The sequence below is a fragment of the Equus quagga genome, chromosome 13, assembly GCF_021613505.1.
Source record: "Equus quagga isolate Etosha38 chromosome 13, UCLA_HA_Equagga_1.0, whole genome shotgun sequence".
Classification (NCBI taxonomy): Eukaryota; Metazoa; Chordata; class Mammalia; order Perissodactyla; family Equidae; genus Equus; species Equus quagga.
The window spans coordinates 87,314,536-87,339,378 of record NC_060279.1 but is presented as its reverse complement, the minus strand read 5'-3'; the positions used below and the strand labels follow the sequence as shown (position 1 = coordinate 87,339,378).

General features: G+C 49.5%; 2 protein-coding genes across 4 annotated transcripts in view; one reads left to right on the top strand and one right to left on the bottom strand.

The window, feature by feature from the left end:
- LOC124251177 (cytoplasmic tRNA 2-thiolation protein 1) overlaps positions 1 to 24,316 on the top strand; it is a 38,765-nt gene extending 14,449 nt beyond the window's left edge. Inside the window, exons 3-6 of one of the 3 annotated variants that reach the window (XM_046683733.1) lie at positions 16,185 to 16,344; positions 18,908 to 19,161; positions 20,583 to 21,127; positions 23,760 to 24,316. In XM_046683733.1, coding sequence (XP_046539689.1) covers positions 18,968 to 19,161; positions 20,583 to 21,127; positions 23,760 to 24,295 — 1,275 coding nt within the window. In that variant the 5' untranslated portion in view covers positions 16,185 to 16,344; positions 18,908 to 18,967 and the 3' untranslated portion in view covers positions 24,296 to 24,316. Of the gene's footprint in view, positions 1 to 16,184; positions 16,345 to 18,907; positions 19,162 to 19,200; positions 19,385 to 20,582; positions 21,128 to 23,759 lie in introns of those variants that run through there. The other 2 variants (XM_046683734.1, XM_046683735.1) reach the window with 2 other exon arrangements.
- Positions 718 to 5,551, bottom strand: LOC124251185 (beta-1,4-galactosyltransferase 3-like). Its single transcript, XM_046683747.1, has 6 exons — positions 5,291 to 5,551; positions 3,543 to 3,778; positions 2,023 to 2,210; positions 1,310 to 1,432; positions 1,000 to 1,104; positions 718 to 908 (listed from the first exon to the last, which is right to left on the bottom strand). Exons 1-6 carry the CDS (start codon positions 5,514 to 5,516, stop codon positions 773 to 775), a joined length of 1,014 nt encoding a protein of 337 aa, XP_046539703.1. The 5' UTR covers positions 5,517 to 5,551; the 3' UTR covers positions 718 to 772.
- Positions 24,317 to 24,843: the final 527 nt, after the last annotated feature.

The window sequence follows — 24,843 nt, the reverse complement described above, 5'->3', positions numbered from 1 at the left end:
ATTTGTTTCTGTATTGTTTGTGGCTGCTTTTGTGGCTCCAATGGCAGAATTGAGTAAGAGTAGCAAAGACCGTATGGCCTGCAACCCAAAAACATTTACTATCTGGCTCTTTACAGAAGTTTGCCAAAACTTGTTATCCACACACCCTAACATGCTCATAATCACATACCTATATACGAACTCTTTCCTCTTTGTTTTATAAATGTCAGATCAGATCATACACATGTGTGTGCATCTTGTTATTTTCACTCTACATCTGTTCAGCGGCTGCGTGGTATGCTGTTGTGTGGACATGCTGTAATTTGTTCAACCATCCTCACATTTTTTATTATTCATTCTTTTCCCTACTGTTTTTTTGCTATAAGAAAGAAGCAGAATAGCATCATCTTTAAGTGCATGGGCCCAGGAGCCAGGGTCCTATATTTGATTCTACATCAATTGGACAAGTTGTTTAACTCCTCTGTCCTGGTTTTCATAAGGAAGATTATAATAGTGCCTACCTCATGAGTTTGCATGATAAGTAAATGGGTGAGTGTGCGTGAAGCCCTTGGAACTGGGAGGAGAGAACCACTGCTTGGTGAATTTGAGTGGGACTCTGTGGGAACGAATGAATGGAAATGAGAGGGTGGGAAGTGGCGGTGGCAGAGAGAAGCAAGTAAAATAAATTCTTCTTTAATAAGAAACCAGGTGAGATGGGTGGGAGGGCTGCCCCACAGTCCTAGTCCCAGGGATTCCATTTGGGCCTCCAGATACCTCACCCTGGCACTGGGGCTCATGGGGCTGGGAAGTTGATGTCCACAGTGAGGTTGGTGTAGAGGGGCTGCAGCTCCTTGGAAAGGAGCCTGTAGCCCAATGAGTTGAAGCCATCATGTCGCCACCTGCGGTGGATCCGGGCCAGAAGGCCAGGACTGGGGCGAGGGGCAAGAGGGATAGCCTTATGAGCCCAGGGCTCAGGGACAGGCCAGGACCCGCGACCTCTCCCCTCCAACCTTAACTCACCTCTGGGGCCTCTGCTTGTGGCTGGGGTCCTGACCCTCCTCCAGCATGTGGTAGCGGCCAAAGAGCAGATGGGGCCGTAAGAGGAGCATCCCACTTAGTTTCAGCCTTACAGGGGAGAAGGCAGGGAGGCCAGATGCCCATCTCTGAGAGGGTCCCCATGCCACACCCAGCCTCTCAGGCCAGGAGGGCTCACATCTCCCTTGGTCCAGCATAGCTCATGTCCCTCCTTAACCCAGGGCAGCCCCTGTCCCCTACACCATGGAGGCACCTGCAGCCCCCTGTGCTAGGCTCCCTAGAGCAGGGCCCTCACCTGGCAGCGATATCATCATCCTCACGCTCCCAGCCCCAGTATGTGTTAGGGAAGCCATTTATCCTCAGGTAGTGAATGGGGCGCAGAGCAAACACCCCTCCAAGGTAGCCTCGGTAGGGCAGCCTGGAGAGGCAGAGAGAGTTGGAAGCACAAGAAGTTTCAGACAACAGGGGCCCTGGCCCTTTTCTGGCCAGGATCTCCAAAGTTTATTTCTGGGTGAACCCTTTTCCACATACCCCCGACCCTTAGGGAGTTCCCTTGCCTAGTCCTGGGGTAGCCCTCCCCCGACCCTTGAGATTACCTCGTATTGACCTTGGGATAGCCCATCCCTGAATCATCTGACAGGCCCATCTTGCGACTCCACTGATGGCCCCTTCTCCCCAGATCCTTAGGATAGCCCCTTCCTGACCCCTAGGTAGCCCCTCCTTTCATAAGTTCCCATCCTCTGACCTCTGTTAACAACACCTCCGCCTACCACTTTATTAAGTGCACCCTGACTCCCCCATTGATAGCAACCCCATCCCCACTTGACACCCACATCCAAGTGGAAGGTTCTTCACTGTCTTCAAGGACTTTCCTCAGGCCCGATTGTCCCCTCCCTTCCTCGGCCCCAGGGATCAGGGCTTAAACTGTACAGATGGGCAGAGTAAGGTCCAGGGAAGGGCAGGGCCTGGCCAACTGCCCGCCACAGGAGGTCCCCTCCCTCCACCTACTTGTAGTTGAACTTGTCAATGGCCACGGACACATGGGCAGGGAAGATGTCACAGATGTAGAGGTTACGGTCGTCCTCTGGGAGTAGGTTCACATCGTGGAAGAAGATACAGTCCCAGTCCTCCTCCTGCATGGCCTCCCGGAACCCCACATTGCGTAGCTTGCCTTGGTTGAAGGCAGTGTTGTTCACCTGGGGTGGACAGAGATGCTTGCTGCTGCCCTCACCAGCAGGCAGTGGTGTTCACCCACCTGCCAGGCTCATCCTCTCTCACCTTTTCAAATGCCATTCTCCCACCTGGAAGCCCTTCTTATACCTACTGTGGAGCTGGAAAACCCAGACTTGTCCAGAAAAGTCCAGCTCCAAGCTTACCTCCCCTGGGAAACTTTTCTTGGACCCCCATCCCCATCCTAGGCAGAGTCAGTAGCTTTAGCCTCTTAGCTCTCCCTCCTCAGCCATGTTCAAGGTTCTCAAGAATTATCACCTTCAAGAGGCCATCTGAGGGAGGCAGAGGTTAGGAGTGATCAGGGACCACCTGTGTCTCTGTTTCCGTTCCTACTAGACAAAGACTGGGTTTGATGCCCAGGAACCATGACAAGGTTTGCCTCTCCTCTGCTCTACTTCCTCCATCATCACCTTCTTCAACAGCACCACTTTAATTGTTACCGTCATCACTTGTTATCATCGTGTTCATCATCAGCATTACCACCATCATCACCATCACTATCTTCATCATATTCAACACTATCCACATAATCAGCTCAACTCCATCATCACTGTTACCAACATCACCATCACAACCATCATGACCATCACCACCACCATTACCACTCTCAGCAGCAGCAGCATCTTAACACCACCGTTACCAGAATCCTCACCAAAAAACCATCATCTTCATCATCATCATCATTATCACTATCACTTATTGAGAACCTACTATATGCCAGGCATTGGCCTCACTCCTTTATATTCATTAACTCAATCCTTCCCACAACTCAGTGAGGGAGGTGTTATTATCATCCCTGTCTCATTAATGAAAAAGTTCCCCCAAGCTTATGCATAGTTATACTGAGTAACAGTGTGTTGAATTAATGGATAGATAGATGGATGGGTGGATGAATAAATGATTGGTCCCACACTCAGACCACACAGGTAGTAATGGGCAAGGCCAGGATTCAAACAAACATCTAACTGACCCCAAACCTCGTGCTTTAATTTGTCCCTTAGCTTTATTGCCCACTCTGGCCAGCCCTGGTCTCAGAGAGGCCCAGATGCAGTGGGACTGGACCTTTCCCTCAGATAGCCATTCAAGCTGACCCCAGACTCAGCCAGTCTAGACTGGCCTAAACTATAGCTCTTGGCTCTGAATTCCCCCAATTCAAGTTCTTGACTCATAAACCCAGTCCCCTAGATACTGTCTGACCCTGACACTCTCAGAAAGTGACGACATCAGCCCTGACTCTCCAAGGCCACGTTCAGAACCCTCTACCCTCTTGCCCCTGCCCCGCCACATTCCTACTGCACCTGGTTCACCACGTAGATGGCATAGTGCAGTTGCTGGCGCTGCAGGAAGGGGTGCAGGTGGAAGAGCAGGTCCCGCAGGTGCTGGGCTTGCCCATAGTAGGGCACCACTACCGCCGTGTGGTGCTGTGTCCAGCAGTCAGGTGGCCGGTACTGGCCTCCCAGCTCCACCAGTGGGTTCTTTTCCACCACCTGCTCCATCGTCAGGTTTTCCGGGATCATTACCTTCAAGGGGCCATCTGGGAGAGGCAGGGGCCAGGGATGGTCAGGCATCTAGCCCAGAAACCGCACAACCCAGCTGTACTGGGTTGGATCATGTCCCCCTCCCCCTGCCAAATCCATGTCCACCTAGAACTTCAGAATGTGACCTTATTTGGAAACAGGGTCTTCCTAGACATAACTGGTTAAAACGCTGTCACCCTGGATTAGGGCGGGCCATAAATCCAATCACTAGTGTCCTTATAAGAAGGCCATGTGAAGACCCAGAGAGAAGGTGGCCACAGAGGCAGAAATTAAAGTGATGTGCCTACAAGCCAAGGAATGCCAAGGATTGCTAGCAGAAGCTAGTGGAGAGGCATTGGATGGTTTCCTTCTCAGAACCTCCAGAAGGAACCAACCCTGCCAACACCTTGATTTCAGACTTCTGGCCTCCAGAACTGAGAGAATGCATGTCTGTGGTTTAAAGGCAGCCAGTTAGTGGTACTTTGTTACGGCAGACTAGGAAACTAATCCGCCAATACAAAGGGCTCTGAGCTGCCCCAATTGGCTCAAAAATGTCCTGCCCTCCTGGTTGTCCCTCCACCTCTCAGTACCTCCTTCTCAGATTCTTCCCTCATCTCTCCCCTGGTTCCCATGTTTCTCTCTTCTCTCCCTCAGCAAGCTCATCATCTCCTGTTGCTTTTCTTCCTCTGGACCCCCATGGTCCTAAATTTGCCTCCTGAGCTCCAACCCCCACTTGCCTCCCAGATGTCTCCTCCTGGATGGTTCTCAGACTGCCCTCTCTCCCTGTATCTCAGTCTGCCCTCCTTCTCAGTCCGCTCTCTCACTGATGGCTCCACCATCCACCCCTCACCCCAGCAGTGCCTCCTCCCTCTCTGTGGCAGATCATATTTTTTCCAAAGATGGCCCCAACCATCTCTTTTATCCAACATGCCCTTTCTACAAGGTGATTTGACACTCCTCCTATTGAAAAGTGGGAATATGTCCCCACCCCTTAAAAATAGGTAGGCTTTTGTGACTGTTTCAATGAATGGAGTATGGCAGAAATGACATTATGTGGCTTTTGAGGCTGGATCACAAAAGGCCATATGACTTTTGCCTTGTCTACACGAATACTTGCTCTGGGCACCTTCAGTTGCTGTGTAAGCAATCTATTTGCTCTGAGGCCACCGTGCTGTGTGGAAGCCCAAACTAGCCCATCGGAGAGTCTACCCAGAGATTACATGAAGAGAGCGAGGTGCCTAGCCAGCTGCCGGGTGCTCCAAGCCCCTGCTGTCCTATTTCCAGCCACATCTCACTACAACTGCATGAAAGATCTGGACCACAACCACCCAGCTGAGCCTGTCCCCAAATGCCTGACCTATGTAAAATTTAAGAGCTAATGATTGTTTAAAGACACTAAGTTTGGGGGTGATTCATTATGATACAGCAGGAGATGCCCCCTGCCTTCTGCTTCCAGGTTCTGCCCCACTCCTTAGGGCTTCCTGTCAGCTCCCCAAAGCCTGAGGTGGGGGAGGCCCCTACAAACTTACTGATGTAGGGTGAGACGATGGGACAGTTGGGCAGATCCTCCTCACTGATGTCCACAGGGTGGATCTGGCTGAGGTTGGAGTACACATCCCAGTAACGGATTCCTGGAGAAGACACCTGAACCAAAAACGGCAGCTCTTCTCTCATCTCTGGCCTGTCTTGTATTAGGAAGCGCAAGAATGAGATGAAGCCGTGGCAGTGGGGGTTTTGGTAGAGGAACGCGCCCATAAGCAGCAGTTGGACCCCCAGAAATAATAACAGGAGCCACCTCTGCTGTTCCATTCTGGGAAAGGAAAGAGAAGGTCATTCCTCCCATTTTGCAAAGCCCTCACTTTTGCCCCATGTGGCTCAGCCCCAGTCCCCAGCACCCGTCTTTCCCTGACTGGCTTTGCACACTCCACAGAGGGGACACGGGAGTGAGAGGAGCTGTCGAGGCCACTCAAGTCCACACCACCTGTGCAAAGAACCTGCCTTGTGCACATCTCCAGCCTCATCTCTTCCAGCCTGGTCCCCTCCAAACCCTCTGGTCACACTGGATGCCAGCTGGGCTGTTCCCCTGGGCAAGTGACTCAATCTCTAAGGCTCAGTGTCCTTGTCTGTGAAATGGAGCTTATAGCTGGATCAGGCTCATTGGGTTGTTATGCTAGAACATGCAGTGAGCACAGGTCAGGGTGACATGGACTCAGCATTATTCCAAGACTGGGCCAGATTCTCTCACATCTCCCTCATCCCGTATGGAAGATACCCACCCCACTCCTGCTCATTCTGGGTGTCCTTCTCTTCCCCGCCACAAACACCAAGTAGCTCCTAGTGGCTTCCACAGCCTTTGTATCTCCCTGAGGCATAATCTGATCACCCTGGATTGTGACCTCCCCCATCAGACTAGAGGCTTGCAGAGAACAGGGTCCAGGACTGGATCATCTCTGGTTTCCCAGCATTTCCCAGCACAGGAGGCCCCAGGCAATGGATGATGAATGAGTGAATGAATGAGTGAATGAATGAGTACAGACAGATGCTACTCTCTACTTGATAAACTCCTACTCACCCTTCAAGAGCCATCACAAGCGCTCCTTGTCTAGGGAGTCTCCTCCAAACCCTTCACTCTTGTGTACACCCTGGGTTCTCTTGGGTCCTGGTATCTCTGCTGTCACAGCTCTGGTCACCAGAACTGGAATGACCTGTGTCCAGGTCTCCTTTCCTAGCCTGGGAGCCCTGAGCAGGAAGACCTCTGTCATGATTCACCTGTGGGTCCCCCCGTCACCCTTAACCAAGGTCTGAGTGTTATGAATACTTATTTATTTATGTATATTTACTAAGTACCCACACTGCAACAGGCATGACCGTGGGCACCAAGGAAAGAGCCAGAAACAAAACCAACAAAAACCTCTACTCCCATGAAACCAGAAGACAGGCAGGAAAACAGACAATTTCAGAGTGATAAAAACTTACAAATAAAAAGGGTAGAGGAGGAAAGGGAGTCGAGAATAAAGAAATGGTGGAGGCTGTTTCTGCGAGGGTGGTGGGGGAGGGAACATTGAGACAGAGGCCCAGAGGAAGAGGAGGAGACGGCCTTGGGAAGTGTTTCTGGCAGAGGGAACAGCAAATATAAGGGGCCTGAGGTGGCAAGGGGGAGAACATTGGAAAGAATGGTAGGAAAGGAGGTCAGAGTGGTGACCCGGGCTAGATCGGAGCCTTCTAGGTCACGATGGAGGAGTGTGGCAGTGATGTGATTGACTCACATATTTAAAAGATTGCTCTAGAGACATTTTTGTTTTTTGTTTTTGGTGAGGAAGATTGGCCCTGAGCTAACATCTATTGCCAATCTTCCTCTTTTTGCTTGAGGAAGATTGTCCCTGAGCTAACATCTGTGCCAATCTTCCTTTATTTTATGTGGGTTGCCACCACAGCATGGCTTGATGAGTGGTGTTTAGGTCCACGCACAGAATCCAAACCTGTAAACCTCGGGCCACCCAAGCGGAACATGCAAACTTAACCACTACACCACTAAGTGGGCCCCTTTAGATACATTTTTGATTGTCATGACTGGCAGCAGGTGGATGTTGCTGGCATCTGGTGGATAGAGGTCAGGGATGCTGCAGAACATCCTACAGTATACAAAACAGCCCCACCCACACCCCACCAAACCAAATCATGGCAGTAATGCTGAGGTTGAGACACTCTGCTTGACAGGCAATGAGAAATGTTCTTCACCAATGGAAAGTACTTGGAGGGGAGGAATGACTCAGTCTCTGTCTCTCTCTGTCTCTGCCCCCTGACCCCACCCCAGAGAAACTTCTTGGCCTTGAGGCCTGGGGTGGTATCAGCACTGCTCCCAAAGAAGGACCAGGGAAAGTTCTGAATTCCTGCTCTTCCCAAGACTCACTGAAGGCAAAGACTGATACATGGACCCTGAAGGCTTCCCTCTGGCTGCTCTGTGGTGAACAAATCCTGGGATTATTTTCTTCCTGCTTCCCCAGCAGAAGCATGATGAGTCCTGTTTTGAATTTACACTTGGAGAGAAGGATGCTATACTTAACAGTGGAAACTGGTGATTTCAAGGAAAGGTGGAAGAGAATGGGATGGGTTCAGGATGAGCTGTGCTCTCCAGGTTCATCCCAGGGGATGCCTTTAAGCTGAAAGCAAATGGGTCCCAGGAAGAGAAATGAGTAGGATTTGTGCTGGTCCACGCTGGTCCCAAGGATCATTCTGAAGCCAAAGGTGAAGGATAGGAATAGATGCATAAATGGGCTTATCAAAAGCCACCAAAAAGTTACATACAGGCTGGTGTTCTCGTCACTAAATTGGCAAGTATATTTTCAGATGAACTGGAAAATCTCATTATAGAAGCAAGCTCAGGATCGAATCTCAAATGTGAGGCAAGACAGAAGGTGATCAGGGATAGAAAATCCTCAAATTGTGGAGCACTGAGGAAACAAGAATCCAATTTCAGTAGCAAGTTCTCTGTGGTGGGTAGAATTTTTCCCAGCTTTTCAGCTGGAAAGGCAGCTTACAAAGGAGCGCTGCTTCACAGAATACCATCCAGGCTTTTGAGTGGTGTTTCTCGATTCAGATACCCCTCGTTTAAGCAAAATGAGATGAAAAACTAGACCCTAACAGATATGGTAGAAATGCACTCCATTCACACAGAAAAGACAATCAGTTGTCAAATACATCTCAGGAACTTCGGCTGGAGTTGGTGTCGCCCTTTGGAGACCAAGACTGGTCTTTGAAATATCCTACTAGAGTTGGCCCAGCGACAATTTATGGATGTGTTTCCTGGGCTGAAAATAGCAGGGCTCATGATAATCCCTATTTCCCAGCTGTGAATGCTGCAGGTGTGGACCGTGCCTGAGTTATGCCACACTGGCCAGTGTTCGGTTGCTCTGTAAACAGAAGGTGCCAACAAAACCTTGATGGTGACTCTCTTTCCCTTTCCTGGGCAGGGGGTCGCTGAGCTCAGAGGATTGATGAGTCTTAGATGGTATATGTGCTCTCAGGAGCTTTATTCTTCATGCAGAAGTCAGATGTATCTGGTGGCTTCTGTGGAGCCACCAACAGAGCGAGCATGCTGGTTACACATCATCTAGTGTGGGGACACCCAGACTCACATTTCCAGACTTCCTCCTCCTCCTCATGCAGGGACAGAAAAGGCTGCTGCTATAAAGTGTGGTTTGTCTCCTGGAGAGCCCAGTAAAAATGACCCCTCTGACTCCACAGGAAACATGAGAGAGGCATTTTAGAGCCTGAAGGCTTTGTAGATTTCAACAAAATGATTGTTTTCTTATTCCTCATTTTATAATTAATCTCTCTTGCAACCAGCAGGATTATGACTTAAGACACAGCACTACTGTATTTGGCACTCTTGATGGTGAAAACTTAATTATAAACAATGATTTTCTAAAAAAAGAATTTGACAGTACAATCATGTGACCATAGGTGTGGAAGCATAAGGGTGTGTTCTTGTTACTTCCTCAAAAAATAAAGACTTCATTTCACTGCTGTTGAAAGGTGAACCAAGTATGACAAAATCAATTGTATATTTGTTTGTTCTCCAAAGCTACATAAGATTTGAAGAAAAAAATTGTGTCTTAAGCTAGCAGCAACTCTCATGCGTGTTCCATGATTCAAATTAGTAGAGCGCACACTCACATTTTCCAAGTGACATAGTACTGTTTTGTTCAATAATGTTATATTTTCATTTGTAGAAAGCAAGCACTGGTTGCCATGGTGTGTTTGTACATCCCTTAGGAGCCTACTGTGATCTTGGCGATCCAAGAGGGACTCCCCCCGAAGGAGTCTGGACTCCCCAGTTCCCCTTGGAAAGCGGCTTCTTCATCATCCTCATCCTCATCAGGTTCCTAAAACGTGCCCCCACCTTGGCTCTATTTTCTGAGTCAAGCTGAGGGAGGCAGGGGTAGAGGGTGAGAGCTTAGGGCTCTCTGCCCCAACCCAGGTTTATCAGGCCCCTCTTTTCACTGAAAAGGGAGAGGTCGGGGCAGCGGGGACCTTTGGCTGACCTAAATCACCTAGTATAGGTGGGCCTCCAGGGCCTACACTGCCCAAAACACACATCACAGACAAGAGGGAAGGGGTGGAAACCAAACCATCCAGAGGCCCCTCTTTCCAGAGAAAATGTAATGTTGGAAATGAGTTTCTTCTGTAAGAATGAAATCTAATTTTTTTTCATCAGGAAAACATCTCTCTGGCTAGATCTGTTAGGCTCAGAAATACATGCCCCAATAACGTCTTAGAGGTTTCAGCGTATAGGTCTTTCACCTCTTTGGTTAAAGTTACTCCTACATATTTTATTCTTTTTGTTGCGATTGTAAATGGGATTGGATTCTTGACTTGTCTTTCTCCCAGTTTGTTGTTAATGTATAGAAATGCAACTGATTTTTTTTAAAGCTGATTTTGTACCCTGCAACTTTGCTGTAGTTGTTGATTATTTCTAATAGTTTCCTGATGGATTCTTTAGGGTTTTCTACATAGACAATCATGTCATTTGCAAACAGTGAGAGTTTGATTTCTTCCTTTCAAATTTGGATTCCGTTTACTTCTTTTTCTTGCCTAATTGGTCTGGCCAAAACCTCCAGTACTATGTTGAATCAGAGTGGCAAGCGTGGGCACCCTTGTCTTGTTCCTGTTCTCAGACGAATGGCTTTCAGTTTTTCACCATTGAGTATGATGTTGGCTGTGGGTTTGTCATATATGGCCTTTATTATATTGAGGTACTTTCTTTCAATACCCATTTTATTCAGGGTTTTTATCACAAATGGATGTCGGATCTTGTCAAATGCTTTCTCTGCATCTATTGAGATGATCATGTGATTTTTATTCCTCATTTTGTTAATGTGGTGTATCACAGTGATTGATTTGTGGATGTTGAACCACCCCTCCACCCCTGGAATAAATCCCACTTGATCATGGGATAGGATCCTTTTAATGTATTGTTGTATTTGGTTTACCAGTATTTTGTTGAGGATTGTTGAATCTCTGTTCATCAGGGATATTGGTCTATGATTTTCTTTCTTTGTGTTTTTGTGTTGTCTTTGTCTGGTTTTGGGATCAGGATGATGTTGGCCTCATAGAATAAATTAGGAAGTGTTCCATCTTCCTCAAAAATTTTTTTTTTTTTTTGATGAGGAAGCTTGGCCCTAAGCTAACATCTGTTTCCAATCTTCCTCTTTTTGCTAGAGGAAGATTGTCCCTGAGCTAACATCTGTGCCAATCTTCCTCTATTTTGTATGTGGGACACCATCACAGCATGGCCTGATGAGTGGTGTGTAGGTCCACGCCTGAGATCCGGACCTGTGAACCCCAGGACACCAAAGCAGAGTGCATGAACTTAACCACTACTCTACCAGGCTGGCCCCTTCTTCAGATTTTTGGAATAATTTGAGAAGGAGAGGTATTAAATCTTATTTGAATGTTTGGTAGAATTCTCCAGAGAACCCGTCTGGTCCTGGACAGTTGTTTTTTTGGGAGGTTTTCGATTACTGTGTCAATCGCTTTACCTGTGATTGGTCTATTCAGACCAATCTCTATTTCTTCTTGAATCAGTTTTTGGAGGTTGTATAAATCTAAGAATCTATCCATTATTGAGAGAAATTGAAGAATACATAAAGAAATGGAAAGATATTCCATGCTCATGGATTGGAAGAATAAACATAGTTAAAATGTCCATACTATCTAAAGCAATCTACAGATTCAATGCGATCCCAATCAGAATCCCAATGACATTCTTCACAGAAATAGAATAAAGAATCCTAAATTTATGTGGAACAACAAAGACCTTGAGTAGCCAATGCAATACTAAGAAAAAAGAACAAACCTGGAAGTATTACACTCCCTGATTTCAAAATATACTACAAAGCTATAGTAATCAAAGCAGCATGGTACTGGCACAAAAACAGACACACAGATCAATGGAACAGAATTGAAAGCCAAAAAATAAAACCATTCATCTATGGACAGTTAATCTTCAACAAAGGAGCCAAGAACAGACAATGGAGAAAGGAAAGTCTCTTCAATAAATGGTGTTGGGAAAACTGGACAACCACATGAAAAAGAATGAAAGTAGACTGTTATCTTGCACTATACACAATAATTAACTCAAAATGGATTAAAGACCTGAATGTAAGACCTGAAACCATAAAATTCCTAGAAGAAAATATAGTCAGCACACTCTTTGACATCGGTCTTAGCAGCATCTTTTTGAATATCATGTTTATTCATGCAAGAGAAACAAAAGAAAAAATTAACAAATGGGACTACAGACTAAAAAGCTTCTGCAAGGCAAAGGAAACCATGAAGAAAATGAAAAGACAGCCCACCAACTGGGAGAAAACATTTGCAAATCATATATCCAACAAGGGGCTAATATCCAAAAATATATAAAGAACTTACACAACTCAACAACAAAAACACAAACAACCTGATCAAAAAATGGGCAGAGAATATGAACAGAAATTTTTCCAAAGATATACAGATGGCTGACAGACACATGAAGAGATGTTCGACATCACTGATTATCAGGGAAATGCAAGTCAAAACTACAATGAGATACCACCTTACACCAGTCAGAATGGCTATAATTACTAAGACAAAAAATAATAAATGTTGGAGATGTGGAGAAAAGGGAACCCTCATACACTGCTGGCGGGAATGCAAACTGGTGCAGCCACTATGGAAAACAGTATGGAGATTTCTCAAAAAATTAAAAATAGAAATACCATATGATCCAGCTATCCCACTACTGAGCATCTACCCAAAGAACTTGAAATCAACACCTCAAAGAGACTTATGCACCCCTGTGTTCACTGCAGTATTATTCACAATAACCAAGATGTGGAAGCAACCCAAGTGTCCATCAACTGATGAATGGATAAAGAAGATGTGGTATATATATATATACACACACAGTGGAATACTACTCAGCCATAAAAAAGACAAAATCATCCCATTTGCAACAACATGGATGGACCTTGAGGGTATGATCTTAAGCGAAGTCTGAATTGAGCTGAGCTGCAAATGTAAAATACAGACCAGATTGGAAGACTATGTGAAAGATGGATGCAGACTATAAGCCAGACAGAGAAAGACAAATACTGCATGATTTCATTCATATGTGGAAGACAAACACATGGAAAAAGAGAACACCAGATTAGTGGTTACCACAGGGGAAGAGGGCTGGGGGCAGGCAAAAAGGGTAAAGGGGGACATATGTATGGTGATGGATAAAAATTAGACTACTGCTGTTGAGCACAATGAAGTCTATACAGAAACTGATAAATAATAATGTACACCTGAAATTACACAATGTTATAAACCACGATGATCTCAACAAAATAATTGAAGAAAAAAAAGCAAAGAAATATATGCCCCAGATGAGACAGTGCTTTTGCTCTGAGACAATGTGTAAACTTCCTGACCCCTGAGAAGGCAAGAAATGTCTTCTGGGATATGGAACCTGTTCTATCTAACAAAGCAGGGGTCTTCCTACTGGGATATGCACACAAGTGTCTGAAGACTCTCTGCGTGGTGTCATGTGTTTCTATTCTGCTCATGTTGGGATATTCTGTATTCAGAACAACCAAAGCATTATAGGCTAGTGAAACTTTTTTTTTTTTAAGTGAACTGGAATGTTTTTAGGGACAAATTTTTCAAGTTACATTGGATAAAATAACCCATGTAAAAATAATGATCTCCGTTAGAATTGCTGTGCATTATTCTCTAAGGTAATTAAAACCTATTTAATTGAGTTGGGTCATGAAATATTTACTCCATTAACAGCCAATCATCATCTCATGTCAACTTATAAAAGAGATAACGTTTTCTACCTCCAAGTAACAACAACAAAAATGTTAAGGTTGAAAAACCTCAGTTGTCAACTTAAAATGAGTGAGGCGGTGGTACAAAGTTTTTCAAAATGGTGTTGAGGTCTCCCAAGCAAAAGTGTTCTAAGATTACTATAATAAATACACACACACGCTCAGATCCCTTATGTCCTAGCTACTTTCAAAATTTATGAAAAATTGTTTTAATAATTTCCTAAATCATAAAACAGAGGCTAATGGGGACATTCATTTACTGGATCAAAAGTATTCCTATCAGGACTGGCTCCGTGGCCGAGTGGTTAAGTTCGCGCACTCCACTGCACGGCCCAGGGTTCAGATCCTGGGCGCGGACATGGCACCGCTTGTCAGGCCACGTTGAGGCGGCGTCCCACATCCCACAACTAGAAGGACCTGCAACTAGGATACACAACTATGTACTGGGGGGGCGGGGGAGGGGCGGTTGGGAAATAAAGCAGAAAAAAAAGATTGGCAACAGTTGTTAGCTCAGGTGCCAATCCTTAAAAAAAAAAAAGGAAGATTGGCAACAGTTAGCCTAGGTGCCAATCTTTAAAAAAAAAAAAAAAAAGTGTACATATCAAGCTTTTTTTTTTTAAGGATTTTTTTTTTTGAAGAAGAAGATTAGCCTTGAGCTAACATCTGCTGCCAATCTTCCTCTTTTTGCTGAGCAAGACTGGCCCTGAACCAACATCCGTGCCCATCTTCCTCTACTTTATACATGGGATGCCTACCACAGCATGGCTTGCTGAGCAGTGCCATGTCCACACCTGGGATCCGAACCAGCAAACCCCAGGCTGCCGGAGCGGAACGTGCAAACTTAACCGCTGCGCCACCGGGCCGGCCCCTCAAGCTTCTTGGTTAAGGTCTCTTGCCCCAGGGAGTGGGGCAGGGTAACTTTGCTATTTGCTGAGAATTTCTTGTGGTCTAGAGCAGGGCTGTACAATACAATGCAAGTCACAGATGTAATTTTACATTTTTATTAGCCACATCAATAAAGCAAAAGTAAACAGGTAAAACAAATAATTTTATTACACTTAACCCAATACATCAAAAATATATAATCAAGAAAAAAATTATGAGTGAGATAGCCTGCATCCATCTTTCACATAGTCTTCCAATCTAGTCTGTATTTTACATTTGCAGCTCAGCTCAATTCAGACTAGCCACAGCTCAAATGCTCACTAGCCCCATGTGGTGAGTGGGTGCCACACTCAACAGCCACACGTTGGACATTTGCATGTATTCCACGTGTGCCTGGTAAAAACCTGTCATCGCAAATCATTAGGTACAGGGTTCTATTTCTGTCAGTTAATTCAAGCTTGTTAGCGGTCTTGTTCAAGATTTCCATAGCTTTATAGTCTTTTGTCCACTTTAGCAATTACTAGAGAGAGGTACTGAAAGGTTACAGTGATTCTGGAATGTGTCAATTTCTTCTTGTCACCCTGTTAACTTTAGTTTTCTTTCTTTGGAGACTATGTTGTTAGGTGCATCCCACTTTGCAGCTGCTTTGTCATCCTGGTTATTCCTTTTTATTTATGCGCTACTTTATGACTGACAGCGCTTTCTGACTCAAAACCTATTTTGTTTGGTAATTAATGCAGCTGAACTTAGATTTCTGTGAGTATCTTCCTGCTATATCTTTTCACACCCTTTCACTTTCACAATTTCTGAGTCTTTAATTGTTAGATGTGGGTCTTGTGTACACAGCACAGAACATCTTTTTCTTCTTAACTCTCCTGGTGATAGAGACAATTTTGCTCATTCCTATTCTTTCCACAGAGAATCTCACTTAAAAACGTGTTTCTTAACCATTTTCCCCAATCTAAACCAACACTAAGCTTTTAGGTTTTATTGATGAATATATTCCCCAAAGGGAGTCCTGACATTAATCAAATATTTCCCCCGTGCTGGGCCATTTCAACCTCAAAGCCACTCTTTGATTTCATAGATAAGGACACTGGCGCCCTAAGTCATTCAGGTGTAAGAAAAGAACATGAGTTTGAGTCCAGGCCTGTGTAGGTGACTCCAAGGTCTTTCCACAGCCTGGTTGAGGGTGTCTTGGGGAACAAGGGTGGTAGAGGTCAGAGAAGGCTTCCCCAAAATGGTGACTTTCTGGGTAGGTCCTGAAGGATGAGTAGGCATTCAATCCCATGCCAAGTGGGAGAAGGGCATTCCGGGCATAGAGGTGGAGGCACCAGAGAGCCAGCGAGCTCAACTAGTGGTGGTAATGGTAGCTGTTATATATGGAGCACTTACTGTGGCCCAAGAGCTGTTCTAAGCACTCAACAAGCATTCTCTCTTCTCGACCTCAGTACTACTAACGTTTTGGGCAGGTTAGTTCTTTGCTTTGGGGGCTGTCCTGTGTGTCACAGATTTAGTAACACTGCTGGCCTCTACCCAGTGGATGCCAGTACCTCCCTCTGCCAGTTGTGACAGCCAAAAATGTCCCAGCCAAATGTCCCCTGGGGGTCAAAATCATCCTAGGCTGAGAAGCACCGCTCTAATCCTATGAGGTTGCACTATTATTATCTCTGTCTTACAGGCGAGGAAATGTAACTTGTCCAGTTACACAAGCAGGATGGTAGTGCCAGGATCTGCCCCAGGCCACCTCCATCCTTAACCACCACATCCCATGGCGTCTGTTTCCTGTCTGAGCCTTGTGTTCACCAGGGTGCAGATAACAGCAGGAGACAAGGAAGGAGGTAAGCTGGCGGCAGCTCAGGAAGGGCCTGGAATGCCTTGCCTGCTGTGTACCAGGCCTTGGGCCCAGCAATTGTAGGGAGCCAGATTCAAATCCAACCGAACCCCTCCCTCAAGGAGCACCCAACCCAAAGAGACACTGAAACAATGACAGACAGCCACAGCCCAAGGTGACAGGGCCTCTCCGACACAGTGAGACACCAGGGACAGGGGAGCCCACAGGTGGCTTGTTAAACCAGTGCAGGGGAGGAGAAGTCCCGTAAGCTTTCTGGAGGAAGTACATCCAAGTGGCCACCTGGATAGGAAACAGGAACCAGTGTGGTGGGGAAGAGGGGGGAGGGTGGGAGAGACTTCAGGAAGAGCAGTCACATGTGCAAACATCTGGCAGAAGGAGTTATTTTGCCGGCAAAAGTGGGGGCTTGCCAGAGGTTCAGTGGTGAGAGATAAGGCTGAAAAGTCATCAGGTGTCAGGTCGCAAACACACCCGACCTTTACCCTGCAAGTGATGAGAAGCTACAGACAGTTTCATCTGCCCTCTCCAAAAACCCCCTGACACCAACTCAGCCTCTTCCCCTAGAATATCAAGTGAATGTGTTGCAACAAATGGAACATAAAATGTTTGCAGAGCATCCGTGAGAAACTTCTGCCCAAACTGTGCCAGCTTGTTGATGCACGTGGCCACTAAGGACTGAAGGAACTGGTCCAGATCTCAACACTGCCAATTACTGGTGCCCCAGGGAAGTGACATAAGGAACCCGAACAGTGCCCCACCCCTCCCCCCTCTTTTTACAGCACTGGTCTGAATGCTTTACCTATATTAACTCATTTAATTCTCCCAACAATTGCTAGCATTATCCCCATTGAACAGATGAGGACACGGAAGCACAGAAAGGTTAGGTTACTTACTCAGGGTCACACAACTAAGTGGCGCAGGGTGCCACCCAAACCATCTGGCTTTCACATCCTCTTTTCTTCACCGACACCCAGTTTGAGGTACACCTTCTTTTTCCTAACTTCTCACTCAAAAGTCTGTGAGTGATGTTGAGATCTGCTTAAATATTTAATTAAAGAACCTTTCAAAGCAGGAAATGGCTTAAAACCAACATGGAAACACCTGAATTTGTATACTAGTTTTTCGGTAGAAAACAGCAGAATACCACTTACGCCAGGGTTCCTCAGCCTTGGATGATTACTATTTGGGGCCGGATAATTCACTGTTGTGGGAGCCCATTCCTGTGCACAGCACGTTGAGCAGCATCCCTGGCCTCTGCCAACCGGGTACCAGTCACACCCTTCCCCAGTCCCCCAGTTGGGACTCCAGATATTACCGAATGTTCTTTGGGGACAAAATCACTCCAACTTAGACTAACTGTAGGCTGCCTGTGGTTTTGAAACCCCCACCTCACTGCTTACTTTAAAAGAAAACTTAGGCCGGGCTGAGAAAGAAAGCCATCCCTCATTATGAGAATTAAATGAGATGAAAATCATGAAAGTTTCTTTGGTCAATAAACACTTTCCATGTTACCTCATTTATCTTCGTGAACACTCTGGCATGCAGCTTCTATTATTATCATCCCCATTTTACAGATGAGGAACTTTAGATGGTGTGTGGAAAGTGTCTGGTACATGCCAACTGCTCTTTAAGCACTGTTAATGCTGTCCTGATTAGCAGCACGTGCAACCTCTGGGCTCCTGCAGCTCCTGACATCCGGTACCTCCAGATCAAGCTTTATTATCCCCATGTCGTCAACCAGGCCCGACACACCTGTGTTCCAGTGGACAGGCCTGGCACACAGGAGGCTCAGGAAATGATTGTTAACAAATGAATGAGCCCGATGACCAGGGTTCAACCTTCGCGACAGATTCAGACACCCAAATGCCCCCCCTCACCCTTCACTCTCAATCCTTGCTATCAGGAGCCTCACAGGGGTAGAGACAAAAGTATCTCAGAATATAGTATACAAGAAAGGGGGCAGTTTGGACGCTGGAAGGAGGCAGAGCGCTTGGACCTGGGGAGCAGGGCTCTGGCTGACTCTCGGGAAGGTGCTCCGTTTTTGGTGTTTGCGGCTTGCGCCCCGGGGAACCGTCTGTGTACAAGTCTCACCTGCCCTCCTTGCCGAGCTTTGCCTTGTACTCTACCAGGCAGGAAGTGTGCGCATTTGTCACTGACCCAAAACAGAGCACAACTGCTCACCCGGGTTCACGTCCGAGCCCGGCGCACGCACAGAGAACGGCAAACCGCTACCTGTCTGCTCCGCGCACGCACAGCGCCCCGGCCCGCACCGCTGCCACGCCTGCGGGGGCGCGAGCAGAAGCCCACCCCGGGGCCCCCGGGCACGCAGCCCAATCCTTGCAGTCTGTCGACCGCACGCGCTAGCTATCCCTTTCACACCCCCATCCCTTTTCTCCCCCTACTCCGACGCCTCTCCACCTGCACCACGAACTCCATCATGCTCTCACAAGAGGAGAAAATCTGAAAACATCCACCCCATTTTTGGAATAAACTGCATAACACACAGCAAAAACTGCACGCACACTTCCGACACCGCCCCTGTTCCTGCGCAGGCGCAGACGGGAACCGAGCTGGACTGACCTGATGCACTCTGGGAGCAGTGGGCGAGGCACATGGCGTCACCGCGAGGCTCGCAGGGAGTTGTAGGCCCAGCTCGTACCAGAGCCCTAAGCACTTCGGGCCGGGCCGCCGCACAGGCACCTGGGAGTCGTAGGCGGCTCGGCCCAGAGCCTTCTGGGAGTCGTAGTCCTTGTACCCGCTTCCGCCTTTTCTCGAGCCTGGACCGTGCAGCGTGCGTTCTACTCAGGTGAGTGCCCCCTCTCGCGGCAGGCCGGTTCCGGCCCTTTGTCGCGCTGCCGAGCAGGAGTTGATGGTCTCCATATTTCTCTCCCACGCGTTCCGGTGGGCATCCCCGGAGAGATGGCACTCCTCTCCGTGATCCCTCAACGCTGGTCTCCCGGCGGCCCTCTAGGCGGGAGTGCCCTAAGCAGCCGGTACCCCTGGTGACCCGCTTTGGACTCTGCGGCCTGGTCTGACTCCTTTTTGTCCCCACCCCTAAACCTGGGCGCGGTGCGAGCGCATCCTCCTCTGTCCTGGTTACAACCTAGAGAGGTCAGGGCTGGTGTGGGGGGCGATCGGGCAGCCATAGGAGCCCAGAGGAGGCGCCAGACCCAGCCCAGGGTTCAGAAAAGACTTCCAGAGCAAAGGACCACAATCCACCATGCCCCAAAGAAATTCCAGATTCTCTGCCCCAAACCTACCCCTCTTGCAATATTTCCCCATTCTTCCCCATCCCCACCTCCTCCCCACTAAATGGTTCCACTGTTCTTCCAAGTGCTCAAGCCAAGACTTTGGACTTGTCCTGAGTCCTCTATTTCTCTCATCCACCGCCCTCTCCCAACCAAGCCTTGTGTGAGTCCCATCTGCTCTATCTCCAGAAGAGATCCAGCATCTGACCACTCCTCTCCAGTTCCATTCCACTACCTCCACTCTGCTCTGAGTCACCATTATTGCTCACCCGGATCATTGCAGGAGCCTCCTCACGGGTCTGCCCGTGTCTGCCCTTTCCACTCCCCACCCTCTATTCATACCCAGCAGCTCGAAGGATCCTGTTAAAATAGAAGTCAGATCCTGTCATTCCACAGTCCAGTGGCTCCCATCTCATTCACAATAAAGTCCAAGCCCCTCATTCTGCCAACCTCCAAGTCCCCGACCTTCTTCGGTCTTCAGTCACAACATACTTTCCAACCAAGTGAACACTGCCAGGCCCTGCCCTTCAGGTCCTTTGCATTTGCTATTAACTCTGTCTGGAACATTCTTCCCACCTTGATCTAATGTCTGGCTCCTTCCCGTCCTTCTGGCCTCAACTCAGAAGATAATTCCCTCATACTACTACTCATATTTGTAAAGTATCTTGGTTATTTACTTACTTATCCATCGGGTGGCTCCTCCACTTAGAATTCAGTGCCTGCAACCTTTCCAGTTTTGTTCCAGTGCCTGGCTTACCTTCGGTACATAGGAGGCACTGAGTGGGTATTTGTTGAACGAACGAATGAATGAATGAAAGCTTAAGCTGGGACTTGAGGATGTAAGACCTGCACAGTGCTGGGGGAAGAATGCTCCGGACAATGGGTTTACTCTGGGCGCTATCCAGGCAGCCTCCCCAGAGACAACGAGCCCTCAATCCGGAATCCACATGTAACCCACCTCCTCTCTCTCCCCGTCCAGGAGAAGCCTACCTCTCCTGCCCCGCTCGGACCCCGCGATGCCAGCCCCGCAGTGCGCCACCTGCCACAAGGCGCGCGCCGCCCTCCGCCGCCCGCGCTCGGGCCGCGCGCTGTGCGGCGCCTGCTTCTGCGCCGCCTTCGAGGCCGAGGTGCTGCACACGGTGGTCGCGGGCCGCCTGCTGCCGCCCGGGGCCGTGGTGGCCGTGGGCGCCTCGGGCGGCAAGGACTCCACGGTGCTGGCGCACGTGCTGCAGGTGCTGGCGCCGCGCCTGGGCATCTCGCTGCGCCTGGTGGCCGTGGACGAGGGCATCGGCGGCTACCGGGACGCGGCGCTGGCGGCCGTGCGGCGCCAGGCGGCGCGCTGGGAGCTCCCGCTCACCGTCGTGGCCTACGCAGACCTCTTCGGGGGCTGGACGATGGACGCCGTGGCCCGCAGCACGGCCGGCTCCGGCCGCAGCCGCGCCTGCTGCACCTTCTGCGGGGTGCTGCGGCGCCGGGCGCTGGAGGAGGGGGCGCGCCTCGTGGGAGCCACACACATCGTGACGGGTGAGCGCAGGCGCGCAGCTGGACCTACGGGATGGGGGTGGCAGGGAGCCAGGCGCATGCGCGGGAGAGGCGGAGGGCCGTGAAAGGGGACTGGGGCGCGTGCCCGAGAAATGGTGAAGGAGACCCTGGGTGTGCCCTGAGTGGAGGCTCTCAGTAGGGAGGAGCAGGTGTGCGTGCCCACTGAAGGCTCATGGACTTGGTACGTGCAGGCCTTCCGGATGGGCGTGGCAAGCTTCTGAGTCACTGCGGTCATCTTGGTCAGCACACTGGCGAGGGAGGGTGGAGGGGTACTCCCTAGGGGCTAGGGCTGTGGTTCTCTGCAGTTTTTTTAAAATTTAAACTTAAATTTTTATAGCAGTAACATTGGATTATAACATTATATAACTTTCAGATGTACATCATAATATATTTCAAATTCTGTGTAAATTTCATCATGTTCACCACCCAAAGACTGATTACAATCCATCACCACAAACATGTGTCTACAATCACCCGTTCTCCCTCCTCCCTTCCCCCTTCCCCCATGGTAACCACCAATCCAATCTCTGTTGCTATGTGTTTGTTTGTCGTTGTTTTTATCTTCTACGTATGAGTGAGATCATATGGTATTTGACTTTCTCCCTCTGACTTATTTCACTCAGCATAATACCATCAAGGTCTATCCATGTTGTCACAAATGGGTGGATTTCATCATTTCTTATGGCTGAGTAGTATCCCGTTGTGTATATATACACCACACCTTCTTTATCCATTGGTCCCTTGATGGGCACCTAGATTGCTTCCAAGTCTTGGCTATTGTGAATAATGCTGCAATGAACATAGGGGTGCATGTGTCTTTATGCATTTGTGTTTTCAAGTTCTTTGGATAAATACCCAGCAGTGAGGTAGCTGGATCATATGGTAGATCTATTCTTAATTTTCTGAGGAAACTCCATACTGCTTTCCATAGTGGCTGCACCAGTTTGCACTCCAACCAGCAGTGTACAAGGGTTCCCTTCTCTCCACAGCCTCTCCAACACTGGTTGTTTCCTGTCTTGTTAATTACAGCCATTCTGACTGGAGTGAAGTGATACCTCATTGTAGTTTTGATTTGCATTTCCCTGACAGCTAATGATGTTGAACATGTTTTCATGTACCTCTTGGCCATCATATGTCTTCTTTGGAGAAATCTCTGTTCAGATCTTTTGCCCGTTTTTTAATTGGGTTGTTGGGTTTTTTGTTGTTGAGATTGTTCCCTGCAGTTTTAAGAAAATGACATTCTTTGTGTTCCCTCCGCAAAAGAAGGGGTGTGAAAGGATATCCCCCATCAGAAACCATCGATAGTCTGAAATGCACGGTGTCTTTTAATTCCTTTTCTCTGTCGGCTTCTCCTCTCTGATAACTCTCTTACTCTGTCCCAACCGTTACTTCAACAAATAATTACTGACCATGTACTGTGTACCAGACGCGAGCCACGTAGCCATGAGCAGATGACCTAACCTCGGTTTCCTCTTCTGTGGAATGGGGATGTTAGTAATGTCTAGGTCCTGGCGTTGTTGGGAATTTGATGAGTTATGTGTGAAGCCCTCAGAGACTGGAAAACAGTAAACATTATACAAATGTTTGCCCTTATGATGATGCACAAGACAGACGTCTCTGCACCTGCCCATTTCTCACATACTTAATTATAACCCAAGGGCTACTAAGGAAAGTTACACAGATTTTGCGAGTTTGTAACAGGAGGACTTAGTGAAGGGAGAAAGGCGGGGATTGAGGAAGCCTCTCCTGAGTGAGCTGAGCCCTGAAGGCCACGTGGGTGACATGTGGAGGACGAATAGGGGATGGGAGAGGTGTTCTGCGCAGAGGAAACAGCTCATGCAAAGGCCCTGAGGAGGGGAAGCAGGGCCAGTTTTCGAAGCCCTAAGACGACCAATGTTTTGCTATTAGACTCAAGTATAAGATGATGATGCGGAATAGGTAGAGATTTAGCTTAAATTTTGTGGTGACCGTTGTGTAAATATTCCCTCACTTTCTCCCTGGTCTTTCTAAACACCGGGATCTGCATCCCCAGAGACACTTGTGTCAGCTCACTGGAGACTCTCCATTAAATGCCATCGTGACTCCTCCTGTGCAGTCTGAAGGACCCTCTTAACTGAGGCTGCAGAGATCTTTGTAGCTGAAGCACTTTTCTCACTAGGTGAAAGGGCGGCTAGCACAGGGCCTGGTTTGCAATAAGTGGGTGGAAACTGAGGGCACCCCCAAGCTGCTCCACGGAGCCTGTGTGTGTCCCCCTTCGTTTCTCGGTGTGTCCACCTTCAGCCTCCACCTGGCTGCCCCACGGCGCCCCGGGGTCTCCATGGCCCTGTCTCGCCCTCCCCGCCGTTCCCCACGCCCCCTCCCCACCTCCCTGGGTCCTGACTGCACCACGGGGACCCAGGTCTCCAAGACCTGCACCCCTTGCGCCGGCCTGCTCCCTGTCTCTCTCTGGGTCCTGGCCGCCCCACAGTATTCGGAAGGAGGGGTCTCCGTGGCCGGGTCACCCACTCGGTGCACACCACTCGCCACGCCTCCTCCCCTTGCCCCCGGGTCTCCCCGACCAACAGCGCCCACCTCCTCGCCCCCGCCTGACCTGCTCCCATCTCTCTCCCCCTAGGCCACAACGCCGACGACATGGCGGAGACCGTGCTCATGAACTTCCTGCGGGGCGACGCGGCGCGGCTGGCCCGGGGCGGGGGCCTGGGCTCGCCGGGCGAGGGGGGCGCCCTGCCGCGCTGCCGCCCGCTGCAGCTGGCCTCGCAGAAGGAGGTGGTGCTGTACGCGCACTTCCGCCGCCTCGACTACTTCTCCGAGGAGTGTGTCTACGCGCCCGAGGCCTTCCGCGGCCACGCGCGCCACCTGCTCAAGCTGCTGGAGGCGGCGCGGCCGTCGGCGGTGCTGGACCTCGTGCACTCGGCCGAGCGCCTGGCGCTGGCCCCGACCGCGCGGCCCCCGGCCCCCGGCGCCTGCTCCCGCTGCGGGGCGCTGGCCAGCCGCGCGCTCTGCCAGGCCTGCGCGCTCCTGGACGGCCTCAACCGCGGCCGGCCGCGCCTGGCCATCGGCAAGGGCCGCCGGGGGCTGGACGAGGCGGGGCCGCCGCGGGACGGGGAGCCGGAGCGGGCCCCTGCCCCGGAAGCCGTGCCCGCCTTCTAGGGACTCGGGTTCTCGGCCAGGATGCGCCGCCCGGGAGCGCGGGGCTGCCTGTGAATGGCACTGTGAATAAACTCGGTTACCTTCTCCCGCCCGGAGCTTCGCTTTGAGGTGGGGTGGGGGTGGGGGAGCAGGAGACAGAACGGGTGACCTGTGACCCTACAGAAGCTGGGGGCCTGGACTCCCGGGTCTAGGGGAGGAGGGGCTGGGGGTCTGGACTCCCGGGTCTAAGGGAGGAGGGGCTGGGGGCCCGGACCCCTAGGTCTGAGGGAGGAGAGGCCCAGGGCCTGGACTCCTGGGTCTGAGAGAGGAGGGGCTGGTGGCCTGGGCTCCTGGGTCTGAGGGAGGAGGGGGCTGGGGGCCCAGACTCCTGGGTCTCAGAGGAGGGGAGTGAACAGGTTTCCATTCCTGAGTCAGGGGCAATTCGGAGACTGCTGCCCCGTTCCTCCGCCGGTTCTGGGCATGCACAGACAGCCCCAACCCACCCCGAGCATCTACCATGTGGATGCTCAGACCAGATGGGCCCTCGTCGTGTGCAGTAATGGTGGTGC